The sequence below is a fragment of the Sinohyriopsis cumingii genome, chromosome 1 (genome assembly GCF_028554795.1).
Source record: "Sinohyriopsis cumingii isolate HCF-2022 chromosome 1, ASM2855479v2, whole genome shotgun sequence".
In the NCBI taxonomy this organism is placed as follows: Eukaryota; Metazoa; Mollusca; class Bivalvia; order Unionida; family Unionidae; genus Sinohyriopsis; species Sinohyriopsis cumingii.
In genome coordinates, this window is record NC_142961.1 from 123,399,576 (window position 1) to 123,427,532 (window position 27,957).

A 27,957-nucleotide genomic window follows, 5' to 3' on the forward strand; every position below is an offset into this window, starting at 1 on the left:
TAATTATATCTACCTTAATATAATCAGCAAGAACTGATGTGACTCGAAGAAAGATTTGCAAAAGACAGGTAGTTGATATCAAAATATGACTTTGTAAGTGTATGCGTACATTGTTCATTGCAAAGCAATTTGAAATGTTAGTGTTGAACATTAAATAATATTTTGTTCAGACAATTTTTTCTCTCTATCTTTTGTGTGTGTCGGAAAACCAAAACAAGAGATATCAACATACAATATTTTCTCTTCAGGAATTACAACTGTACAGTATATTCAACACATTAGTACTTTTACTTACTAACATATGCTCAGTATACTAGTACTGGTGTATCGCAAGTAGTGCAGCGAGTGAAATAAAACTATGACGTCATTTTCCTGTGAAAAGATAGTGAAACTAGAGTAACAGGGTAGAGAGACAAATATTAAAGACAGATATTTAAGGAGTAAATCAGGTAAGTTAACGTTTTCCTGCAGCTTATACTTTACCTCTGTACTTATTAGTCGAAATTTATTGGTCGACGATTACTTCATTGACAAGTTGGTTACTTATTCCTTATTCGTTATTCCAGATTAAATAAGGAAAAAGTAACCAGTTACGGATTGAATAAGGAGTAAGTAACCAGATACTTATTCCCGATTCATCTATTTCTACATATATTTGGTTACTTATTCCTTGGGGCCCCGAGTGACCGAGTGGTCTAAAGCTCTCCGTTACGGATCACTGCCATCTCACCCCCGTCTGCGCCGGTTTGAGCCTCGGATTCAGCCAATGTGGGTATGTGAGAAAGCTTGTCAGTAGCTTCGCGTGGGTCGGTGGTTCTTTCCGGGGTTTTCCCTGGTTCTTCCTCCACCATTAATACTGGCCGCCGTGTATAGCCTATCGTGTGCTTAAAAATGGTGTTAAACCCCACAACAACAAAAACTTATTCACCTCTAGCTGGGTATTCGTTCTTTATTCACAGTTATATAAGTAATTGGGTATAACTTACTTACTGAAGATCAAAAGCCCTTCAGGGCATGCATTGGTGTTATTCTGACCCAGATAGAGAAATAAGAGTGTTCTTTGGTGCCAGCTATATAAAGCTGACTAGAGACAAATCACGGACTATGTGGAGGAAGGAGTTAGGAGATTGTTGGGTATACATAATTAATAATTTGAGATATGATTAATCAGTTGTGTTAGATGTTTGGGTCGCATCCTGTTGTGCATGGCGCGAAATATTAGTATTTGTATTCGAAAAGCTTACTAATGACTCAAGTAAACGTGAAACCACAACAACAAAAACATACAAGTGTGAAATTGGAGATTTCTCTTATGTGGTCATAATGTGCTTAGCGAAGAATAATTTCAAGTATCTACGGGTTTAGGAAGCCTTCAGTTGACATCGAATGTTGTCTTGAATTCATTGGAACTGGGTAAACAAGCATACGGTTAGGTGTATGAAACAGGCTCAGTGTGAGTCAAATCTAATATTACTTAGTGCTATTTAAACCCGTACCTGAACGATTTTGATTGCAACTTCTGATGGACAGTTTTTATCAAAGTCATTATAAGAATTCGTTTAACCGATTTCCAGAAACTGTGGCTACATAACAAGGGGAGGGGCGGGAGTACAACATATGCGGCAAGAAGATAATATCTTGCTTATACAGGTGGGCAAATGCGTCTCCTCTTTAAAGAGTTTTTACATGGACCTTTCACTGACGGTTTATCTCTAGGAGATATTGTCAAGTCATGAAAGAAGTCCTGATGAATCTCATCGAGAGGAATCAGCGAAAAAAGAAGCAATCTATGGGCACCGGGTTTGAAAAAGACGCACAATTTGGATCGATTGAATATATTGTAATTATTGAACCCCTAACTAGAATATATCGATTCCAACGCCTCTCGGACAATACGTAGTTAGTGATTTCTTCCAACGTTTGGAAAAGTTTAAAGAAAATTCGTCAACCCGATTTCATTTGATCTGGAGATTAATATATGATAGTTGTAACAAAGTCCATTAGCAGATTACCTCTTCAGTCCATATCTGGTTCCTACATTTCACCACTGAAATGATCATGATATTTATTATTGTACGTATCTTCTAAACAGATATATATTTGACTCCCCAAAGCATTTTTGACGGTGTTTGTTTAATGCAAGCGGAAAACTAAGAGGGTCTTTACGAATACCAGCAGTATTTAAAACCGTTACAATCTATGAAAAGATTGCAGCCAAACTTTGCCATGCTTGAACCCTTACTCAGATAATTTTGATTTCAACACGTTTTAAAGTCGGTAAAGAGTAATGAATCCCAACAGTAGGAAACCTTCGAAGAAAATTTAATGAGAGGATTTCGACAAATTCGCGGTTAGATGAAAGAGGTCGGGCATACCACAATGGATCAGAAGATTATACCATACGTATATAGTTGGGCCTCTACGTCTCCTCTTTAGAGAGTTCTGGCAATGGACTTTCTTTGATATTTTATGTCTGTGCGACAGAGTCCACCCACGTAGGAAGTCCTGGTGAATATCGTCGATAGGAAACAACGATGGGTACCGGGTATGAAAAAACACTAAAATGTGTATCAAACTTTTCACTAACTGAACCTCTACTAAGAGGATTTTGATTACAACGCCTCTTGGATATTATGTAAATAGCTGAAAGAAAAAGTGGAAGAAAACACGTCAAGCCAATTTCGAGAAATTCTCGGCTAGATAAAGTTATTCGAGCACAATACATGACGTAAGACTTTATATTACTTTTACATTTGACCTAATACATCCCCTGTTTATACAGTTTGTACATCGACCCATCTTTGATATTGTAATAAATCTGGAGTATCCGTCATTTTCATATAGTTCTCCATTTCAAGGATTTCATATATTTTAGTGATCAATTGGTTGCCTTTGGGAGGTCAGTGTCCTCAGCCCGACTAATTAGCCATTGCTAGGGGAAAACATCACAGACTGCAGTGAGTTCAAGTCAGAGTCCCATAAGTGACCCTGGCAGAGTAGTCCCTATTAAAACTTACCTGTTTGTAACGATTATGTGAGTCAATGTGCAGTATTCGTGATGGGTTACTGGTAAATTGTACAATAGAATATATCAGAAGGGACGGTTTCGTTGCCTGGAGACGGCTTGTGTTGTTCTTATGATGGTAGATACGGTGCAAGGTTACAGGCGAAATGATTTGAATGGCATGAGGTGACGCATGTAAAGTAGTTCCTTGCATAGGGTGTTTGAGTTGTATATTTTAAAGGATAGAAATACTACCGCTAAGTTACGGAAGTGGAATAAGGAGAAACCGTGCAGTTGTGAAGTTGTGGAGTCAACATGAACCTTCCATGGATATATTATCACTAGGAGATACAACCCACCTGCGAAGGGAGTCCTGAAATATTTCGTTGAGACGAATCAACAAAATAAGGACCCTTACTTAGAGGATTTTGATAAAGGAAGTCAAGCAGAACACGTGCCGTAAGATTATATACACGTGAGCCATTACGTCCACTCTTTATACAGTTTTGACATGAACCCTCCATGGATATTTTATCACTAGTAAATAGAGTCCACATACGAAGGAAGTCCTGACAAATTTTGTGGAGACGAAATAGAAAAATAAGCGGCGCCTTAGGGGGTACTGGGTATGAAAAACAAGCAAATGTTAATAAACTGTATCAATAGTTGGTACTCATGAGAATCTTACTTAGAGGATTTTGATTTCAACGCCTCTTATACTGTTTCGAAATGAGGCCCCTTTCTAAATACCGACCAAGAGACGTTGAACTCAAAATCCTTTAAGCTGAAGTACAATCAGTACAAACTAGTTATACGATCTATTAACATTTGCGTGTTTTTCATACTAGGTACATAAATGGCGCCCCTTATTTCGTTGTTTCCTTTCGACGAAATTCATCAGGACATCCATTGTGGGTGGTCTCGTTCCCTGAGATAAAAAATATCAAAGAAGTGTCTATGTCAAAACTCGATGAAAAGGTGACGTAGTGTCCCAAATTTAACTTAAGATATAATCTTAAGGCATATGTTATACTCGAACTCCATTATATAGTCGCAAATTTCTAAAATTTAGATCGATCAATTTTTTCTCTATTTTCTTCCTGTTAGAACGGCTGCCTTGCTAGATAATATCTAAGAGGCGTTTAATTCAAAATCCTCTAAATGGAGGTTCCATTAGTACAAACTGTTGATATAATCTATGAATATTTTAGTGTTTTTCACACCCGGTATACCTCTTATTTCGCTCTTATGTCACGACGAAATTCGTCAGGACTTTAATTGTGGATGCATTCTATCCCCTAGAGATGAAATATTAAAGAAGGGTCGATATCAAAACTCTAAAGAGGGAACGTAATGGCCCAACTGTACAACAGTATATGTTTGCACTCGACCTCCGTTCTCTAGCAGCGAATTTCTCGAAATCGGCTCGGCGAATTTTCTTCAGACTTTTCTTGCTGTTAAAATGGGGCCCTATTTAGATACTTTGTGAGAGGCGTTGAAATCAGAATCCTCTAATTAAGGAGTCAATTAGTACAAACTATTGATACAGTTTATTAACAGTTGCGTGTTTGTCATATCCGGTACCCATCTGGCGTTTCTTATTTCCCTGTTTCCTCTCGACGAAATTCGTCGTGACTTCTTTCGTGGTAGACTCAATCCTCCTATAGATAAAATGTCAAAAAAGTGTCTATGTCACACTCTAAAAAGAAGGGACTCAGTGGCCCAAATATATACGTAAAATACAATTTTCATATGGAATGTGTTGTACCCGACCGCCTTTATTTGGCTGCGACTTACAAATTTTTGTTTCCCTCTTAGCACGCGTGCCTAACCAGGTACGGTCCAACAGGCGTTGAAATCAAAATCCTCTAAGTTCCATTAGTACAAACTCTTGATTCAGTCTATTAATCTTTGTGTGTTTTTCATACCTGGTACCCCTCGGACGTACCTTATATCGTGGTTTGCTATCGAAGACATTCGTCAGAACTTCCTTCGAGAGTTGACTCTATCCCCTTGAGATAAAATACCAAAGAAATTTCCATGTCAAAACTGTATACAGATATAATGTTCTTACGACATGTGTCTTATTCGACCTCCATCTAGCCGTAGATTTCTCAAAATCACCTCGACGAATTTTTGATAAAAACATAAACAATAAAAAAAATTATACTGTTAGATAATATGCAAGAGACGTTGAAATCGAAATCCTCTAAGCAGGTGTTTAATTAGTGCCAACTATCGATACAATCTATTAACATTTGCGTGTTGTTGTTTTTGTTGGGGGGTGGGGGGTAACACCAGGCACCCATAGGGCATCCCTTATTTCGCTGTTTCCTCTCGATGAAATTCGTCAGGATATTTTTCGTGGATGGACCTCTATCCCCTAGAGACAAAATGTCAGAGAAGGGTTTATGTTATAATCTTACGACATGTGTCCTACGAGACCTCTGTCATCTAGCTAATTTCTCGAAATCGGCTCAACGAAATTCCTCAGGTCTTCTTTCGTGACTACACTATCTTCTAGAGATAACATGTTAAGAAGGGTCCTTGTAAAATCTCTTTAAAGGTGATACTTAACGACCAAACTGTATAAGTATGATATAATCTTCTTGCGGCATGTGCTTGACCCGCCCTCCACTTCCTTTAATGTAACCTCAATTTCTGGAAATCGGTTACAAGTATGCTAAGTTCCCCAGTTCCAAGGACTTCAAGACAATATTCAGAGCCAAATGAATGCTTCTTAAAGTCGTAAATACTCCACATAAGTCTCCTCTAAGGACATGACGTCACAAGAGAAATCTCCAATTTCACATTTGTATGGTTTTTGTGGTTTCCCTTTTACTCAAGTCATTAGTAAGCTTTTCGAACCCGAAAACTGATACGCTATGCATCTCAAGACACGACCCAAATGCCTAACACAACTAATTAATCCTATATCAAATTATAAAACACGTAGTAAGAATGAAGATAGAGGGCTCTGCTGTGAGGCGCCACGCTAGAGAGATACGACTGTTCAAGGAGTTAATGACAAACATTGAGACACAGCACATAAAAAACGATTACATCAAGAACAAAAAGTGGATATAACATACAAACTTGTTACTAAAAAGCGTATATAACATCCATACGTTTCACAAACAAGCGGATATAACATACAAAAGTGTTACTAAAATGCACCTCTAAGGACTCATCTGACAGAATCCAATGCACTGAGCCTCACATTTTATGTGATAGATGATACGAAGGTCGAATTTGATCTCCGCAAGGCTGGTTTCATGACACAAACAAAAGATGTAGCAAAATCATTATTGCTAGCCCCATAATGCCACAAACATATAAAGTAGCCAACATGATCTTTAGGACAATGGTCACAAATAATTTTAATTCAGTTTCTATGCACTATGTAGGATGCATTGATGAGAGGGGACCGCGACCTCCGGTAAAGTGTTATGGCAATGGAGACCGATGCGTAAAGAGACAAAAGGAAGCTCACCTACGTGGTTTTACGCCCGAAGTGGGCGGGGCACTAACCTTTATTTTGAAAGAGGAAAAACCGTAAATAATAATAATAACAATAACAATTCTTTCGCATCCAGCTGTACGAGAGAACACCAAACTATACAGCGCAGAAATTCGTTGATTATTTAATTATATTACTGTTTACTGCTTTCAACCCGATACACATTTTAAGCTGACTCATATTGTCAATCGATAAACCGTGTTTGCATTCTGACTTGAATTTGACCGACTTTACTTTGTATTTTCCCCACTATGAAAACATTAATTATTGCAATATAGAAATCATATTGAGAACAGTGTGATTAAAAATATAGATGATTTCTATAAACCTGGGAGAATAGATAGTTAATTGGTTTAAAAGGACAATTTAGAGGTGCTAGAGTAATTATCCATGGCATGCAAAACTGTATACATCGACTATACGCTTTGGTGTATAGAGTCCAGACAAAGAGCACATATCGCACAATTTGAAATATCTATTTGTATACAGGATATCCACACGTCTTAATAATAAGAAGACCCCTTTGGTATCTCGTGTTTTATCTACAAAATGATATCGGAAAGATTACAGCTTTTATTGTTAGCTTCTTGTAGCGATACCACCGGAGGCGTCTATATCAAACAATCTGCTGACAAAACTATAGGCAAGAATGGTGTTTGGTGTATCTTTATCGAAGGATGCCTGCTACTATGTTAACAGTTGCTGAGATTTGCATAATTGGCACTGACCAGTTGTATGTGACACATCTTCGTTCAAGTGCTCAAAGTGCACGACCTGCTGCTGTGATACACGTCATACTGGATGATGGCGAAGGCTCGGGAGGGGGCAATGGCTTTACGTGAGGTGCTGAAAACGGCAAAAAAGAATCGCTTTTTCTTAATATTGAAAGCTCGTTGTGGAAAAAGAGCAATGTTATGCAGTAGTGCATGCGCTATTTTAGGCGCGCACTGTGAGTGAGCAGCCGAGATTTTCGAATTCGCGTGCCACTTTATGCTGATCAATTAGATACGATTTTCTGTTCCATGTCGAGAATCGTGCCAGTCCTCAAGTGATCAATCTCAACTCTTGCGAGGGTTTCACATTTGCGCTTAATGTTTCTCTGGTAATCCGGCTGCGTATACTAGGCTACAAAAAAAGATTCTACCGCAAAACATTGAGTAGGAAAAAAGAATGCGCGGAGTAGAGTGATAAGTTAAAGGGTACATAATGCATCCTATGGCGAGAACGCGCTAGGAATAATCTTCGAGTCGGAAAGCCGTCGTTCCGATGGTTATATCGTTTCTGTTGATTTTTCGGTTTCTGTTGCTCGCACGGCTGAAAAAGAGCTCATCATGAATTTCCTGAGAGAATTTTTAGAAGCACCTCTCCAGCTTAAATTCATTCGCTGATACAAGATGACATTGTCTCACAAGGCCTTTAGAAATATGACCTGCAATAGTATTCAGTTTTATCACCGCCAAGATGCTGTTCTTGTCGCACCTTTTATCTTTCGCAGGAAGGAGGCGGCTAATAACATTTTCAGCTACAGAAAACAAACCGCGACTTAACGCTGTAATCTCGAGAAGTATCGCAGTAGGGGCTGCTCTGTTTGTTGAAGTGATCCCGATTCCAGCCACACTGGTGCCCAGTGCCACTGCCGTTATGTTTTGTACAGCGTTCATCACTGTTCATCTTTCGTCCTCAAGCAATTTTAATCCTAGAGCATTTGATTTCATGCGGATTTCTTTTGGATCATTGATCTTTGGGAATTGCGACATGATAATTCTCTATAAGGAGTGTGATATGAAATTTTAATTGATTGTGGTGTGGGTAGGTAGCTATAATACGTCTTGACATTACACATCTAGCCCATTGCCAAGGACTACTCTCAAGGCTGTGGTGTTGTCAGTGTATATATCAGTCTCTTCAGTATCATTAGGGTTATAAATCAAAACGCTTGAGAAAAACCACAGCTTCCATGCCTTCCATTCGCAGTTGTTTCTTTGATTTTTCATTTATCTGGCCAGTTACTGTGCTTGGGACATAACGTGTTTTCCTCTTTGTTATGTTTTCGTTGGTAACATGACTGATAAAGGTGCTACATACTAAGAAGGAAATATTAAAGGTAGAAGCTTTTCAATAACAAATGGCAGGTTGTTATTGAGGTAGTAATTGCGCCAGAGACCTCCCGAGGGCAGTACTTTTGAGTCTTGTTCTGACATCGAAAAGGCAAATTAAACTAGTTCACAGAAGGGCTCTTGGGTTCTCCTGGCTAACATCAGGGCTTGATGTCAATCTGCTTTGCATCATCGTTCCATCCCAGTTAGATCCGATAAGTGTCAACTTCATATTTGCGCATATACTTCTTTCATCAGTGATTTATATTCCTTGTTGATTGCTTCATAGTCGGGATAGTCAGGCACCATTGATTTGCGTTCCATATCCGATTGCTTTCCATAGCTATGTTTTAATCCAGGTGGGTTCTGATCGCTAAAGGAAACTATGGCTAGGGTAGCTGATAATCCATTGAGCTGTGTAATAATGTTGAGACCCTCGAACCTAATATGGTCTCTGGCTACAAACGTAGACGCCGAGATAGTTGGATGGCTTTCGTACCAGGTGTTAGCCAGAACGGCTGTACAGCCGTTATGGGTCATTAAGATCCCTACACGGACTGAAAGCTATGATTGCGTTCCATCACTACGAACGTGGAGGCAATGAGTCAAAAACGGACGCTCGGGATGGTGACCGAATCCTTGCCGTAGCTGCCAAATGTATGTGTATACGATAGTGTTGCTGCTGGTATTATGCATGCATGCAAGATCTGCGTGGATCGCATCGTCTAATTCAAGAGATGTACCACTAATGGCGTAGCTTTCTTGGTGCTCTTGATTATCCTGCCATATTCGCTGAGGGTCAGTTCAGAGGCTAGGAAATCTAAACAACGGGATGGTAGTATGGCATGTGGCCATTTAGGAGCTTGAAGCGTAACGAAACGACTACCATATCGACGAGGATAGACGCATTAGGCACCTCATTAATATATGTTTTGATTTTGTAACGATTGTGCAGTGTTCACAATCGCGGTTTTCATCATCTGGCCTTGTCTGACTGATGTTCAGAAACCAATTGAGAATGCACACTTGGCAATAACAGTCACAATGCCATTGTTGCTATCTATGGTCGGAAACCTGACAAGCTGTTTTTGGTCTATCTGCTTGGGTTATAAGTCCAAACGATGTTGCTCCCTTTACACCACTCGAGGAGTGAAACGGATTGAATTTGTGTTTGCACTGATAGGAAATGCTAGCTGTTCACCTCAGTGTTATTAAAGAACACGTGGCTTACTTTAATATGTGCACGCTGCTGGTAGCCAGTGCTAGTACGGCTGAACAGCAAACGAAACATGGCTGAATTTGGTTTTGACTTTGAAATGACAGAATTTGGTGAGGAAGAAACTTATTTCTCGAGGTATTGACAAATGACGAGAATGGAAAACTGGCTGTAAACCTTATGGCCGACGACTTCATATAAATTAAGGATGAAATTCGCAAAGAAAAGGTTGATGCTTCCTTGAAGATCAAAGGCATAAATGAATGGCCCTTCTATTTCAACTTTACTGCAGATATTAATACCTAAAAGAGCAATGTAATTAGGTATTCAACGACTGCCACTAATTGTAAGCAGAAACACCACACAATAACTATTAAATATACAAAAACTGAAACACGCTGGCAGAGCAATGGCTGCTAGCTGCAGCGGGATCAGAGGACACGGCGCTCGATTAAGAGGTTTCATTAAAGCCTAAAAACCTTGCAACACGAGAGATCCTGTGCGTCAACGAGGTGCTTCAAAGGATGCATGGAGAGGCTGTAAATAACCTCTCGAAACTTGTAGAGCTCCATAACTGCATCTGACAAAAGAAATAGTAAACGGGCTGGAAAACGATACGAACCTGTATAATAAATAAAGAGAACGGATGGGCCAAGAGATACGAGATCGCATTGAAAACCTAGGAGAGTAACGTAAGCTGCTAACAAAGGGTCCCACCGCTAATGCTTGCTTACTCCGTATCATTATAGTTAAAAACTTTGTGTCACCATTAATGCAAAATGCTTCTGGTAATATCATCGCTTCGTCGTTCGGACAATGTATATTGCCTTGCCAGTAGCTTCTCGTGAGTCGGTGGTTCTTTCCGGGGTTTTCCCGGGTTCTTCCTCCACCATTAATACTAGCCGCCATAAATAGCCTATCGTATGCTGAAGAATGGCGTTAAACCCCACAACAACAACAACAATGTATATTGCATTAACTAAAACTCTAGTTGGGCCCGGTGGCTCTAGAACAGATGATGGACGGCACACACTTCAAAAGATTTAATTTATCACGAGATGATATAACATATCGTCCGAGTTTTGCAGCAACAGATTTGATGTGAGCGCGACCCCAACCAAACCAGCAGGAGAAGCCGCCGTTTCCATTGGGTAATACAGTGAGATTGGCTGGTAAAAGTAATGCAGGCTGCCATTCCTGGAATGACAGGTTTTCGACGCATAAGCCGAACGGATCAACATCACTCTCACCGACCCAAACTCTCAATTCTATCTCGAATCGTTTCCCCCATTTTTGGATTAAATGTACCCACGTTTGACGGATCTGACACAAACATGGCACCCAATGTTTCAGTGTTTATCAACGTCGCATAGCTTCATATTCACCTCGAATCAATAAAGTCAGCTAGTAATATTGTTTATTGAAACCATATCACCCTGCCACAAGGTATTAGTGTGGTCGGTGAATCTCGTACTGTCTTGTACGTAAAATCACATTGTTGTAGACTGAGTGAAGGCATTATTCAAGAGCTCTCAATACTCATGTTAAATTAAAGGCGTTCGCCGGTTAATATGCTGCTGAACACTATAACCCTTGAAATTAAAGAAAACGGCAAAGAAAACTTCTAACACATTATAAAACATCTGCGTGGTCCTAATATATTTAATAACCGCACTGCAAGCGCCTTCGACCCATCCCCCGTTTACCACTAGAGCATTGAGTGACGGTGGTTTCTCCGTGGCAGATCTGAATGTCCATGGCGATGCTAATAGCGCGCTGGCTATAAACAACAAATTAATGAAGGTCGCACAAGACCCATTGGTCTGCAGAAAACTGCAACTAGCAAATTCGGCACTAATCACTAACTACGAACCAGACCCGCCAGACGATGCTGTTGTTTTAGCATCTTTATTCTTTGGGAGATGCGGTGGGCCTACCACATTAGTTGGGATTGATGGATTTGACATAACTGGGTTAGACGTTAACTTTCACTATGACTACTAGGGTAATGTTACGAAATATCCATCCAGCTCAAAGGGGTACATTTTCGTCGCAATAAATAACAGGTGATATTAAAGCAAATACGCACTATACCCCTTCACAATACTCAGGCAAAAGTCCAACTTGTCGCTGAGCTATCGGCTAAAAGGCACGGTAGGTTTGGCTTGTAATAATAATGTTATTAGGGAACCTGATGATATCAGGGAGACAATCAGCTTCTTTGATTTCGCCACCGTCTTATCCAAAAGCACATACAATCGGCTAAAGGCATGGATCCGTACACTAATCGACTCACGCGACGAATGAAAGTTTCACATAATACTGCTCATAGAGGAATTACAGGTTCGATGTATCCAAAAATTGAAGATCCACAAGATTTTTACCTGAAAAAGTCAGCAAGGCTGAAGCTGTAGTCTGATTTCCGTAGCTGTGAATTTTATCAGCTGGCAACTATGAATAAAAGCTAACAAGCACAATGAAATCCGCGTCTTAGCCGAAGCAAAGCTCAACACAATCGTAGGCAGTTTATCTAATTGCGCAACGCTGCTTGCCTTGTTAGCGAATTTAAAAGAATGGTAACCGCCTCATCTGTCTTTGTCCTCGCTATCATCGGTGGAAAGACGTTTACTACAAATATCACTTGTTAGCATCGCTTGCCTGCCTTGCTTTGCAAATTACAAACGCAGCAACAAGCAAAGCTGCCACAGTCAGTCGCCAAAACAATGTGATATTGTCAAGAAAACATCCGGTGCACATTTTACCCAAAACATATTAATATTTTTAAATAAATAGAACCGGCCTGTGGGTGCTTATGTCTTTTTGCCCTTTCTTGTCGCCTGAGGGACGCGTGGGGCCATATCGAGCCAACTCATATGCCAATGTTTGGCATCTTGTTACGAGAAACGTGCAGGAATGATGCGTCGGGAAGGCAGCCAATTCCATTGACACTCGTGTCATCCTCGCTAAACTTGAATCCCAGCGCCATCAAAGAAGCATACAAACGTTTCCAAACAAAGATATGAGTCAAGAATTAGATGGATTCCTTCATTAACTACGACAGTTCGTGAATAGCCGATGTCATTGTAACCTTGGTGAGCAATTTATAGCGTGTTTATAATAGTTAGGAAGACCATACGGGATATTAACTTTAAAATTCTAAATATATCTTCCTTTGAAATTTTCATTATTGTTATTATTTATTATTATTATTATTATTATTATTATTATTATTGCGACGACTAACAATAACAATACTGTCTTTCACTGAGTTTTGTTTTAGGTTTGAAAGATTTGATCGGTAAAGTTTATCCACCTAATAGGTATGGCAACTGCTGCTGCCGAGCTTAGGTCTTTGGGTCCAAACTCGAATCTAGACGTTTTTGATGCCGACTATCTGCAAACTGATGAATCCTACAGGGACAGCTGTAATGCTGTGATTGATAGGCTTGTGAAGTTTCTGCAGAACAATGTTCCAATCAGTGTAAAGGAAGTTGTCAAGGTAAGGAGAATATTATTTTTCATGATTAATTATTTTGCTCTGTGTTACGGTGCAGATCATTTTAATTTCGGGATGTATTTCAATCACATTGAGGCTATTGTATCCGCACCTATATAAAAAAGGACGATTGTTGGCAGAAGTGACATATTGGTGCACCATTCAATTATTGTCTCATGTTGGTGTGTGTGGAGCATGCAGGTTTTCATTAGCAGACTAAAGCAGGTGGGAATGTGTTAAACTTACTTTTGTGCCCTGACGGAAGTCGAGAAGTAGAACGAGCAGTGCGGGATACTCATCCCTCTGCACCCTATTCTGCTATTAGATTTTTTAAAAAATCGCCTATGATTTGCCACAAAGCAGCATTGGCATAGACAGCAGTAGATGCTTCTTCATTGCGAAGCAGTTTGAACACACTTTATGTTTTCTAATACTCATTAAAATTAGGCCAAACAAATAATATGGTTTTAGAAATATTTATGCCACTTTCTTTAATGTCTTCTGCTCTCTTAACTACTTTTTCTCGCCAGGCTAACTAGGTCACAGTAGTGAGCCGTGAAAGAGTATGGCTGATGTAGATGATTAATCTCTGCAAAATTAACTAAATGAGCGAAAATGAACGAAATTCCCTGGAAATGAATTTCAAAACAAATATGAACAGATAATGAACCTAAAGGAACCTAAAATGAAATCAGAGGGAAAGTCACATATTATTTTTAAAAATAAACTGAATTTAAGCGTAATCTGAAATTACTTTCATATGTATGTAAAGTTATGAGGTACAGTATTTGGAAATTTTAAAAGCAAGTAAATTATTTCTGGTAATTTAGTTGACTTTAAAGTAAGTGTTTTACCTGTTTGATTGGTATTTTTGTTTTGGTGCTTGTTTGGTTTGGGTTGGTGGTGGTGGTGGCGGTGGTGGTGGGATATAAAAACATATTACATATAAAATCAACCGCATCTCAAGTGCCTCCGGTGGATGACGGTTGCGGCTGTACGCATGCCTTCGTATTTCTAACGGAACTTCTATTTGTGAGAGAAATATGCTAGGGACAAAGTTAACTCAGGACGACAAAGACCGATTTCTCAAGAACGTTCGAATTATTAATTTGCGATATGTACACTATTTCGGTCCATATAACCACGCCAAATACCTCGGTAATGTAGAATAAAGTTAATACAAAGTTCTATTTTGTTTTGAATTCATTACTCGTTACAAGAATATACATGAAAACTTTATAATAACAAATAAAACACGAGGTGAGGCTTTACCCGCCAACATATCATAAAGAGTAGGACCATCTAACATGGGCAAAATTAGCATATATTACTTACCCCGCCTGGATTCATGTTTGGTGACACACTCCTTCAAAATATGACAGCCAGTTGTAAAAGAATTGACGACTTATGCCTTGATACATATATAACCCAAATAAGTTGTTGTCCTCCTAACAACGTTTACAGGAGTTACTATACCAAAGACGACACGTAAAATGCAAGAAAATAGTTTTAAAGAATTAAACATTGGTTACTCGCGTGTCTGGAAAATAACGATAACCAACTCGTGAAAGCATCAAATCCAAGAGTATTTTGCACGTCAAAAAAAGCAACGGGCGTTATTTGATGTGTGTTGGTAAATGACAGTTTATGCCACGATAAACTCATAACAAAAACAATATTAAACTCTTTAATGTACGTAACAGTCCAATATATTGTAGGAGAAAGAAAAAAACAAGATGCTTGCCATAAGACAAACAACAACCAAGTAATTTAAAGACATAAAATTGACCTAATAATATAATACATGGATACGTATTGTTTGAAATGCAGAAAAAAGCGATACAGATTATAAGGCTTTTATCCAAATAAAGAATAATGAAAGAATTATGAAAGGAGTATACTCACTGTGTGAAAGAAGAAAAACAAATGTTTGGCTACCAAAATCAAAACGTGGCAAAAAAAGATGTATATGAAAACAAGGTTTAACATTACCAGGGCACCCATATTGTGAACCGGAGAACCCATTGGATAATGGTTCTTTCAGTTAGTGCAAGTAATGATTGATATATGTCTAAGAATGAATCATTTAACGACCAACTTAACCGCTACATACACTTTTTTTATCTTAAAACATCCGCAAAGCATTTAATAATATTTGCTATAGATAAGTAAGTGCTGTTAAAGTCATGGCTATAGCTTGCGCTAAAGCATTTATTATCAGACCCATTCTTTAAACAGTTGCTTCCACATTTCACTTAATACTAGACTTGATCCGATTTATGAATCCGTTTTCTCAATGTGTTCTTTAAAGTGGCTCTCAAACTGTATTAAATGTCCAATTAAATGGTCTCTTCTACTTTCAGCACCTTCCATCTATTATATAAATCATTTTGGGGAGGATCTTTGTCTTTGCTGATGTCTGCTTTTAGCACTTCTACCTGCTTTTCATATGTTTAGCATCAGATTTCATATATTCTTTTTTGATTTTACAACTTCTATAACATTTACCTAGCCAATTGGTTCTTTCCCTCTTCTGTAACTAATAATTTGTTCAACAGTGGTGGAATTTCTCCTCTTTGAGAATTCTTCTTTGCATTATCTATTCTTCAAAAAGCTTGATGGATACTATCTGTATTATTCTTACTGCAGGAACTTGTATAAGTTTGCTTTTATCCAACGGTAGCTTCAAGTGGTTTAATGGGATGTGGATCATCGACGGTGGAAGACGTACCCATATGTCAATTTGTTTGGACAACCTAGTTCGCTTAACAAGCTCCTATTAATTTTACTTGCTATAATGGAGGGTCTATGTCTGATATTGTCTATGGTTGAAATTTGAACTAATTTTCCTTAAAATAGAGTTAATTGTTTAGTATGCCAAAGTTGTTTCATCTAAGTGGTAGTGTTATTCATTCATGCCAAGGCCTGTCTGTGTGATTGTCCTCTTTATACACATCAAACAATACCCTAGACTTTACAAGAGCACAAGAAGTAGAACCAGTTTATATTTGCTGCTCATTTAAAACGCCATCATCTTATATGCACAATAAAAAACATCTTCACATTGTTTCATTTCAAACCTACATCACCTTTGAACACTTTTCGGTTATTTAAACGGCTAAGTCACAGCTAGAGACATAATGAGATTTATAGAAATTAAAAACAGCAACGTTTTATGATCATCAAAAGTGAATAAACAAAACTTCTCCAGACTTGAAAGGCTACAAACATGAATTGAACGCAACTATTGCAAATATGGTACAGAAAGCGATAATAGGTAATATCTTTGCTGAAAGGACCATGGAAATAATTTACAAGAAATAAACTACCAGATGTTGTAATTTACTCCGTGGCATGTATAATTAGAAACATTCTTCCAATCGACGGCTAGGACAGATTACTAAATGAGAAACTACACGACATCGAATGAAATTAGATACTTCGCCTGATCTTTGTCATTTAAGTCTGGTTTGCCGCTATTGAAAATGAGTGTTAGTTTCATAACTTTTCAAACAAAAGGATTTTAAGACGACAACAAATATTAAATAAAAAATAAAAGATGTTAAAAATGGTTTCATAAATAAATGTGTGTGTGTGTGTGTGTGTGTGTGTGTGTGTGTGTGTGTTGCTTTCTTGTTGATGTATTTGTTCCTTGAACTAAATTTGTTGCGAGAGTTATTAGTACAAGAGACTCTTTCTACTGTTTATGATTTCCTCTTTGATGAAGTTAGGCGTCCTGAATGTTTACTTTGTTTCTTGCATCCCTCTAACCCTTTTCGTTATGTCTTATATTTTTCTTTTCACATTTTGTAACCTGAATTCTAGGGAGGCTCTCTTGCGAAGGGAACAGCTCTCAAAGGCAAATCAGACATCGATTTGGTCATATTTCTTTCCAAGTACCATAACGTAGAATCGGTCGTTCGTGATATGGACGAACTTTTACGCACACTCGAAAAATACCTAGGCGAATACGGCGAATGTAAGATCACGGGGAGAACAAAATTTGCCGTGCAAGTTGAAGTCGCGTGTCATGCACATCACGAACACTCCGTTGATCTATTGCCAGCTTGTGATGTTCTTGGTGGTAAGAATGAATTTTATTAATTTCATTTTCACGATATGTGCAATGGTATTTCATGTATATTAATGGATGGCCTCCAAGATTTCTGTTTTACTTTTATGTGCCCAAGGGAATAGAGGGTGGGGACCAAAGATAATATTTTCATAGGTAATATGGATTCTTCTCGTATCCAGGTAAAATACAGAATATATAATATTTTTTCAGCATAAAACATTAATAGCCATTGTGTGAACAGTATTAATTTTATATTTTTATACAAAAAACATATTTACGAGCATTGATATGTCTGCAAAAGCAGAATTACCAAGGATCAGATAAAGACAGAAGTGGTCAAGATATTGTGCGATATCGTAATTTCATTCCAAAGTAAATGTATTTAAGAAGTGTACTCATTTTATTTTTGGACTTAATAGACTTGGGCGATTGAAATTTGCGTAATGGAGTACGAAAGCAACATTACCGAGGTAAATATTTTTTCGAAGTTCATGATACAACAGACGCACAAGGAAGATGTGATATTCTGTTTGAGTCATACTTTTTACATAATACACAAAACCTCTCTTCTTTGGATATATTTATATACTTTCATATTCTGTAGCAAGAGTATAAGATGATATTCTACGTCAAATAGGCGGTATTCTGAATTTATCATTGGTCACTGAACACAGACATGGTCCCACCTAAAATATATTTTATATAGCATATTAATTCAATTTACTAGATATGACAGTCCAAATTCAGCTAGTACACTTTTATTTGGTAGCCACTGTTTTCACCATGATACGTTATAATAGACTCGTCATTATGTTTCAAAATTAATTATAGATCAGACAGCATTTACTTATATTTCAGTATGATTAGATATCAACGGTTTTTAATCCTAGATGCAACCCCGATGTTAAGGTCGTAAAGGGGTGAGGGAAAAAATAAAAACTGGGGATATTTTCAATGGCTTCCATATCTAATTTTGTCTTGCAATCATCTTGACTCAGGAAGAAATGAAATATATACAACACAATCGGGCTTGATGGACACCTCCATATGAACAATACATACAGGACAAAATGTGTTTCGTTTCTTCTTACAATTAATTTTTGTATTAATATTAGTATTGTTGTTTTTGTTATTATTAGCATTATTATTAATGGTAGTAACCTTTATGTACATCACACTGTGGTTCCTTGAATGCCTTATGAACAGAGTTTACTAACTCCGAAGATAACCTCGTTAAGTAATTTTAGTTTATGTATGTCTATTTGGAATTTAATGTATCTTTTCCCAGGCTATATGTTTCAAGATAATGGACTTGACAGATTAGAGAGTATTCGTAGATACCAGTCATCAAATTATCATCATTTTAGAGCTGTAAGAGATCCATATGGCTGGTCAACAGACTAATAAAGGTCTATAGGCCAATTAGAACGTTGCCTAGAGTCAGTAGCCATGTATGTGTGTGTGTGTGTGTGTGTGTGTGTGTGTGTGTGTGTGTGAAAAGAATGAAAGATAGAGAACAGTGTCACCCGACGTCAAATGAATTGTCTTACCTATGATATCAATCATGTTAGAGTCTTCAGTATCTTCCATTTATGCAATCCAATGAAATGACCTTAAATATTCGCATTGTTACAATTTGGTTTACCATTAATGCATTTGTGATTTCCTGCTTTGGAATTCAAAAGTCCTTTATAGACATATACCTGTATATTTTGTGTGTTTTATTTTTCTTTGAACCAAGATCTCAAGCCAGCAAAGGTTTACGACCAGATGAAAATGTCTAAAGATAGGCACTATTTCTCGGCGTCTTTAGTCAAACTTCAGCTGGCTTTTGTGAGGGAACTACCCGCAAAAGTCAAGAGCCTGATTAGAATTATCAAGCACTGGAGAAAGTCAGTTCTTCCGGTAGGTTTTTGCAGCTATCATGAATGTAACATGAATGAATAATCGAGATTTGCTTGCAAGAAGTAGATCCTATGGGTACCGATACGATGTCATGTTCTGTTGACCCTGTGAATCACTAGTCAGATTACAGCTGTCACAGTTCTGAAAGTGTAAACGATATTTGGAACATATCACACTTCCTATGAAAATGCTCTCTGGTACAAATTTAAATGCTCTGTCTGATAAGTTGCTAAAATAACTAGAACGGGTGTTCCAAAAGTCACCAGAACATGAACTTTTATCGATGTCTTTCTGATCTCCGTTATATCAGAATTATCGACTTCAGTCATGTTGTCACGAATATATTGTTATCATCGCTATATTAAGAAGCAGATCGATAAAATGTGCGTTTTTTCTAGGTTTCTAATGGCATTGTACTCTTTAAATTGGATGGCAAAGCTTAAGTGCTATCTAGTGACCTTTTTACCTTGGTCAATAGCCTTAAGGCCATCTCGTCCACTTGTATTTATTGGTTTTCAGAAAGGGCGCTCAGACAACCGTCACCGACTTCTTAGAAGCTTACGCTATATGCATGTGCCATACGTTATTATTGCAAGATAGCTTAAATTTCAAAGAAATTCCACATAAATTATAAATGAGAACGAGGCATTCACCTATATGGATAAAATGAACATTACTTTACCCGTGCTTCGGGTAGCAATGATTATTTCTGACAAGAGTTATGAGGCTAGTAAAACCTCGACCTCATCTTTGAAATCTACCAGTCAAATCACCTTTAAACAACTGTCAATCTCTGAAACCTTGATATAGCGTAATAAAAATATGAGATACGATTTCTAATATAGTAATGATGGGTTCTTGCTATTAACAAAGATTCTTCAAAAAAATAAATTTCTTGATCCCCGACAAAGTAACTTTTCTGCAGTTTGCACGGACTTTCCGCCCATGATTTCAGTACAAATGCAGCGATGCATTCAGGTTGTTCCTAACCACGGATCTGTACCTTTACATGATTTCTCTTTCAATATATAGTGCTATACGCTCTAAATGTTTTTCTGGTGAGCATATTTCATATCAAAGGAAATGAGGTTTACAGAAATGGCTCTTGTTCGACTATCAGTTTCTTGGTACGTAATGGATAGCGATGCCCCGTTATGTGCACCCAGTGTTCGACGATTTGACTTGAATATGACAAAGCTGTATCCCATCCTCCACACGTCCTTTTGTTTTTGTTTGAATATAAAAATCTAACCACCTAGTTTAACCAGCAAAGAAAACAAGGTGGCTGGTTCGTATCCTATTAAACCAAAAGATTCGATGTCCTCTGAATTAGTTTATTGTATGTTTCAATTTGTGGTGTTTTGCGAACAGTGACATTTTCATTCAGACAACAATATTTGTGTTTGGAAAGGAAATTTCGTATTTCCACATAAAACTTAAATTCCTTGTGTCTGGAAATTCGTGGCTTGTAGTATGTAGTCAATCCACACACAATGGAATCTGGTGAAAATACACAATATTCACCGACTCTTTTAACGTTTGTGCGTTTCAATTTTTGTTAATCATTATCATGAACTTAAAGATCAAGTTCAGCAACTTCACACATGATATGATAGAAAATAATAATGTACCAATTTGCTCTCGAGATCAATTTATGATGAATGATGTCAACATGCAAAGTGAAAAACGTTTTTCAATAGTTTGTTATTAATACACGCGAGTCTATTTGTAGAGGAATGCACTCTTTGTCTAAGTTAAACGCAATGGGTTGTTGTTCTTCCTTCGAGCTCGAAATTGACCATGGCCTTATCAACTAGTTTGATTTCTATGACTACGCGATTGGCTGTTCATGACAATGTGTGCTCTGATCTGTGTGGCTCACTTGACAGGAGTGATGCCGGTTGGGTTATTTGTGTTTCTGCTCCGTCTCTGCAATTATTATCAGCTCAGCGTCTGTAGCTCCATTATCAGTACGACTACACCTGGTGGAGCTATCCTGTGCGAGATCTTCTCGAGACTCAGGTTCAGTGTTGAAGTGTTTCAAGGATGAATTGATTGCTACTTAGAAGCGTTTATTCTGACCATCCTGAGATCACTCCTAGAAGATCATCTTTGGTAGTAACTCTTCCGACGTTCCGGTGATGTTGCTTACTCATCTCATATGTGATTTCATCAGCAGTGTGGATATTTGAAATGTCTGCCCGTGTGAGAATTTCAGTGTCTGGGACCCTGTCCTGCCACTGTATCCTCATCAGTTTTCACAGGCGGCCAACGTAATAACGGCTCAGCTTCTTGGTATGACGTCTCTACACCGTCCATGTTTTGTGTGCATATATCAGGATCGGCAGCTTTGTAGACCTTTAGTTTTTTTGTAGTCTGATGCCTCGGCACTTCCAAACATTCGCGCGTAGTTTTCCAAAGGTCACACTCTTTTTAGCAATTCTGACGCTGGTTTCATCATCGATGCAGGTCGCCCGAGACAGTATGCTGCTAATACAGGGGAATTTGTCCGCTGCCCGGAGGCTTTGGGCATTTACTGTGATGGTCGGCTCAACTTAAGGCTTTCCCGGTGCAGGTTGATGCATCTATCTTCTTGATACTGATTATGAGACTGAAATTGTCAGAAGCTGAAGAGAAATGGTCGTTATTCGCTTCCGTGTCAGACACAGGTCTGACATTCAGGGTACAGTCGTCAGCAGATAGGAGATCGCGAGCAGTTTCACTTTCTGTAACATCGTTTTCGCTTGTAGTCTTCTCGGATTGAAGAGTCTGCCGTCAATGCTGCATCCGATGACGACCCCAGAGTCATAGTCATGGAATGCATCAGTAAGTATGGCAGAGAACATCATTCTGAAGATGACTGGGGCCAACACACAGCTTGCTTGGCTCCATTCTTGACTGAGAATTGTTCAGATTACTCGTCGTCGTCGATGACGCGAGCGATTATACCATCATAGAATTACCTAAGCATAACGATGAATTTCGCTCACTAACCAAATTTTAACATGATCTTCCAAAAGCCCACATGCCTTTGTCCAAGGCTTTGTCATCGACGAATGTCGTGTACAAGTTAGAGTTCGTTTCCTAGCATTTCTTCTGGAGTTCACAAGCTGCAATGTCTGTGGTCACTTGTCCTTTCCTGAGGTCAAACTGTCTTTCAAGGAGGGACCCATGTTAGATGTGATACACAAACAGATTCAGGAGAATTTTGGCGGTGATTTTGCCGGCTATCAACAGCAAGCACAAGTGCAGGTGTTTGTTGTGGGACTGTACAAGTTTACAATAGACTGATACTTGTACTCCTGGAGGATAGTTCCTTAAGTCCACACTGACTGGAATAGTTGTCAGTTTCTGTGCTATCTGCGAGCCAATAGCTTTTAAACTTCTGGCCGTACTGCATTTGCTCAAAGTGCTTTACTATGTGACAACAGATTAATTGCTTTCTCAGTTTCAGTCATCGTTGGAGGATCAGCAAGTGATATGTTAATTTCCACTTGGGACAGTCGATAAGTTGCCTCTTCATTGATAGGTTATTGTTGATTGAGGATATCATTGAAGTGTGCTGTCCATCTTTGATGTATATTTTCTTTGTTAGTGCGCAGTGTGGTACTATTGGCATTCAGTATTCGATATTTTCTTGCTGGCTGTATGCCTGTAAATTGCTTTAAGAATATAAAAGTTCTTCATGTCATTTCTGTCTGCGTAGGACTGAATCTCATCTGCCAAATTGCTCAGATATGTGTCTTGTAACTCTCCGATTTTGCAGTAGACAGTCCTCTTGATGTTGTTGAAGAATGCTTTCTTAGACACTGTCTTTGAAACAGGATTTGTATCTCATATGTTTCTCAATCAGAAGTTATTATGACACCTTGATGATTACTTGTTGCAGGACCTAATGTTTTCCATGCATATCAGTAAAGTCTACAAAGGATGTTAATGTTTCCTTGAATTCTCCGTATCAATCGTTTCTAGCTGACTGTACAAGTTCTTCGACAAATTCTTGTTTCATATTCTTCTTTATCATTTTGGAGACAATGGGATTTTCGGGCATCTTTTTGCCTTGCGGTCCATTGCTAAGCTGAATCTGGATACTGAGCTTGGAAACTATGAGCAAATGGACAGCCCATCATTCGGCAATTATCAAGGCCTTCGTCACAGAGACATCCAGCCTGTCTCTTCTCCTGACGACGCCAGCGCTTAGGAGTGAGATAGGAGTTGTGTTGCATTCGCCAACACTATTTTGGCCAGTAGATCCTGGTTATGTCTATGATCTGTACCAACTCTATCGCTGAGGTAACCAAGGATTATAAGCGTATGTGCCTGCTGTACCTCTGCAAAAAGAGACTATGTCTTCATAAAAAAATTCCCTAATCTCACATGGGTTGTCATTGGTTGGTTCATAGGCGCTGATAATTGTTGTATGAATTTTCCAAGACAGAGAGAGTCTCATTTGCACTAGTCTGTCATTCACACCCTTTGGGAGATTTTTGAGATTAACGGCAAGCCCAACACCAATCTCTTGTCGCTATTATTTGCTTCGGCCACAGTAGAAGAAGGTGTAGGCCGTTTCCTACTTCAGTGGATTGTCCTTCCTCAGCTAGGCGAGTTTCACTCGGGGCTGCTATCTGAATGTTGAATCGGACGACTTTTTTACCAGCAAAAGCTGCTCTTTTATGTCGTAAATGTGTTGATGTACATTCCACTAGTATACGCACGTTGCAGGAACAGACGATGAGTTGCGTCACATTTTCTTCTTGTTAGATTTTCGACCGCTAAGGTGAAACCTCCGACGGTCGAGGCATGCTGACCAAGACTGAGGTGAATTGTGCAATCTTTATGGCACCTTTCTAATCCCTTTCTCATGCTACGGAAGTGGGCAGTGTGCTCCTGTAAATGGCTGCTGAGTAATTCAGGGCGCTGCTGAGTTCTACAATTCCTTCTGTCCAGTGAAAAAGCGACCCAATGTCTTGAGCTGCCTGTGTGCAGGTCTGCAGCTACAGACCTGCTAAAAGTATTAATAATCCCCGTTTTCTAAATGAATTTAACATGGTATACAATTTCATCGCAATGATTTCTGCTTTCCGTTCCCTTCCCCTCTCATGCATAAGGAACAAAATACGCAGACATATGGAGTGAGCGAACAAAAGATTACATCAAGTAACCTACAAGAATACGGTTCGTCGTAATGGTATGTGTACACCTTCCTTTGAATTTGTCTACATTGTTTAGATAATCAATGATACAAATTTGCAAAAAGCTGTCGACACAATGTATTAAATTTATTGGTTACGAGGCACACGAACTCTAATGTATTTAATAGTCTTCTGTTGTTTTTGTTTTTTAAACCTATTATAATGTTCTCAAAATCGATTATTGTTAACTAAATATAAAAATGCCCAAAGACTCCTCTCTCTCTCTCTCTCTCTCTCTCTCTCTCTCTCTCTCTCTCTCTCTCTCTCTCTCTCTCTCAACCGCCGCAGCAAGATACAGGCGAACATCAATAAAAAGACGAGCGTAGAAGATTTTCACTTGTGTCATGCAATGATGTTTCTGGACCAATGATAGATGGTAAAAGTAAAGTCAAACCAACCGAAGAAAAAAGGAAAGAGAGAGAGAGAGAGAATATTGTGGTCGGTAGAAATTTTAAGTAAAGCAGAATAATGACTTAGATCAACTGTAAATATATTAAAATATTTTAATTAACTCTTGCTGGCTCGTCGTTTTGCTTAATTTCTATTCCACACTAATTTCCGTGAGCCGGTTCCTGAATGGCTGAGCGTTCAGTGTTCAAGAGCCAACCATGTGTTTGTAGTACTCTACTTTCATCATTAAAACCATCTTTCATGATTAAATTATAAGTGTGTTGTATGTTGATTTTATCAACGTAAATAAAAATAGAAATCAAAAAGAAAACAATTGACTATCAATATGCAAAGGTGATAGTGAATAGCCACAGAAGGCACAGAACTATATTTTATAGCGGACATACTCGGCAGGGATGTGAAGAGTTCATTCACTCGGTCAATACAGAGTTCCCTGAAGTCCATCGTAACTCCGTTCAAAGGGCAAATGTGTGTGTTTATATGTTATATAAATAAAATATATGCATAGTATTTACGCTGTATCAGATTATCGTTTACTTTTAATGAATAATGTATATATCTCGAGGTATGTATATTATATATACAGATTGCTTCGCCTGCCAAAAAAGGGAACATTGACCCGTATGCTATAGAAATATATAGGCGATAGCTCACAACATATATTGGTGGTCGTAGTTTCCGTACTTTAATACAGTGTTATAGTTGTGGTCTTGCTGTACTGATGTGGGGAAACATGAAAAATACTTTCATCCAAGAACTAGAATGTATGACTATTTTCACGATGCATAGGTCCAACACTGTACTTTCAGTACAGTTGTTATGGATTCAGCGTTTTGCATCCATATTTTGCGTTTGTGGAAAGGTTAATGTAATTATAAATATCCATAAATAAAGCGAATTCACGTACATTAACGGAACGCACAAACACAATAGACTCAAAGCAGGAATGACTAACTAATTACAACCAGATGGTTCATCGTGTATACTAACGATAATATTAGTCCCCGTTGATTGTACGTCAATAAAATACTCGCATTGAACTTCAGAATAATTGTATACAGTTAGCGTATTACCTGCAGCTGAGGTTCAATTAAAAGCAAGCTGTGTCGGGTACAATAGTTTGAACAGAAGGGAAACAAACTATCAGTCGATACGTGCATAATCGAAAACTGAATGATAAAAACCACAATACAGAAACAGGACAACTTAACAGGCATATACATAAAATATAAAGACAGTATAGAGAAATCATTGAGGAATGGGGGAAGGGTGTCAGTCATATCGATCCATGATTACAAAATCAATAATTGTCCTTTTCATGGCTCATTTTCGGATACTTTATTCGCATATATTGCAGTACGACAGCCGCCGATGGCCAACTTCTTACATTTTGGAACTGATAACCATCAAGAAGTGGAATGATGCGCATAGTCCAGATGAGTTTCCACTTAAACGTGGTTTCCATTCAGTTTTGAGAGCATTGGGTAATTACAGAAAATTCAAGGTGATGTGGTGCGACAACTATGGCCCGAGCTACGAAAAGCACACGTGCGTATGATTTTAGGCCATGTTTTTGTCCAGCTATGAGCCATGAAGTGCCACCTTAGTCGTAGCAATACATCATTTCATTCTCGCCTCTAAATAGTCCTAGTATGACCGTAGCTTAATTGGTTTCTCTTTTCTCTTAGTTTATTTAATCATTATTCATTCATTTTTTTTTTTAGGCAAACATTCCTTCGTTCATTCACTTATCTCTGGAACGAAGTGGAAATAACAAAATGATGATAGAAAGAGTATGGCATAAAATTATATTCAGTCACTGGATTTATTTCATGCGTTTTATTTCAACAGTAATTTTCTTAAACAAGCATTGTTTCTACAATGATACCCGCTTTTACATTTGAGTATCATGGTATTTCCATATCATTAATCTAAAGAGAATATAGGAAAGGAGAGAGACCTTTGACTTGACGAAGTCCAAGTGAACAGGTTATTTACTGTAAAATATATTGCCCATTACATATATGTAACCTTGAACACAAATGGTTGCGACTGAATTTTTCGATCCATGGATGTTGGTAAACATTAAGTGTTTGTCATCATATGTGGACACTGGTGTCTTTTTGTGCAATTAATATGACATTTATCTTTCTTATTATTTTTCAGTCCACCCTACGTTATTGATCCAGCGAATCCTTTCAACAATGTTATGGACAGATGCGACGTTTGGGAGGATGTCGCCACATTTGCCCGTAAATCTCTTGGGTGGAAAATATTCTTCGGAATAAGGAAACTTGAAAATTGGAAGAATCGGAATATATGGAATTGAGTCAGTGGCGTGTTATTTATTTAAATTAGGTCTTAAAAGAAAGGTTTTCAACTTATTGTTTCTGAAGGTCATGTAGACGTTTTCTACATTATGCATGCATTATGGATTCATAAAATTGGATACGAAACCCCAACTATCCACCTTCTTCTGGGTTATTTTATAGTACAGTAATACCACAGAAAATACGTATGCAAAATAACTAGAATTTCTTATTTGAATGCATTCTTATGCTTGCAGTGTATATTTGGAATTTCTGTTTCCTATGCGATTGTCGTACTAGTAGTATTCTAACCAATATGACGTGTATTTCATAGATGCTAATGAAATTCCGGTCTGTATGAACTATCAATCCGTTTGATTTCATTTACACTACAATTCTCCATTTATACATTTTCTGTATAATTGACATTTTATTATGGTATATACTTGAAATGGTACTAAATTCTTACAATCTCTGACCAACCGATAATCAATTATAGTTCACAAAAATTGCTAGATCAAAACAATTAAACTTTTGATTACCCGTTTTATTGCAAAGTCTAAAGCGATCATAACCATATGGAAGCCTATTTGTTGTCCACTAAATATATCGTTTTCATAGAAATCTAATACAACCTTATTTAACGCAAATAGTGTATGTATAGTGATGGTAGGGGCTATTTAATTACACTTCATGGTAAAATAAACAATATTTGCACATTTCTAATTTTGTT

At 38.1% G+C, this 27,957-nt stretch overlaps 1 protein-coding gene across 2 annotated transcripts; it reads left to right on the top strand.

Annotated features, from left to right (window-relative positions):
• Window positions 1-381: 381 nt before the first annotated feature.
• Window positions 382-27,946, top strand: LOC149807795 (2'-5'-oligoadenylate synthase 1A-like). 2 transcript variants are annotated; one of them, XM_089970648.1, is made up of 6 exons: window positions 382-449; window positions 13,157-13,335; window positions 17,158-17,416; window positions 19,149-19,312; window positions 26,273-26,463; window positions 27,082-27,946. In XM_089970648.1, exons 2-6 carry the CDS (start codon window positions 13,159-13,161, stop codon window positions 27,242-27,244), a joined length of 954 nt encoding a protein of 317 aa, XP_089826774.1. In that variant the 5' UTR covers window positions 382-449; window positions 13,157-13,158; the 3' UTR covers window positions 27,245-27,946. The 2 variants fall into 2 exon arrangements, with proteins under 2 accessions (XP_089826774.1, XP_089826783.1); XM_089970657.1 differs by having other exon boundaries at window positions 392-449; window positions 13,117-13,335.
• Window positions 27,947-27,957: the final 11 nt, after the last annotated feature.

Coding starts and splice junctions, on each gene's coding strand:
- LOC149807795 (XM_089970648.1), top strand. CDS start 13,159: ATGGCAACTGCTGCTGCCGAGCTTAGGTCTTTGGGTCCAAACTCGAAT. Junction 19,313..26,272: donor GGAGAAAGTCAGTTCTTCCG/GTAGGTTTTTGC, acceptor CATATATTGCAG/TACGACAGCCGCCGATGGCC. Junction 26,464..27,081: donor CCGAGCTACGAAAAGCACAC/GTGCGTATGATT, acceptor ATTATTTTTCAG/TCCACCCTACGTTATTGATC.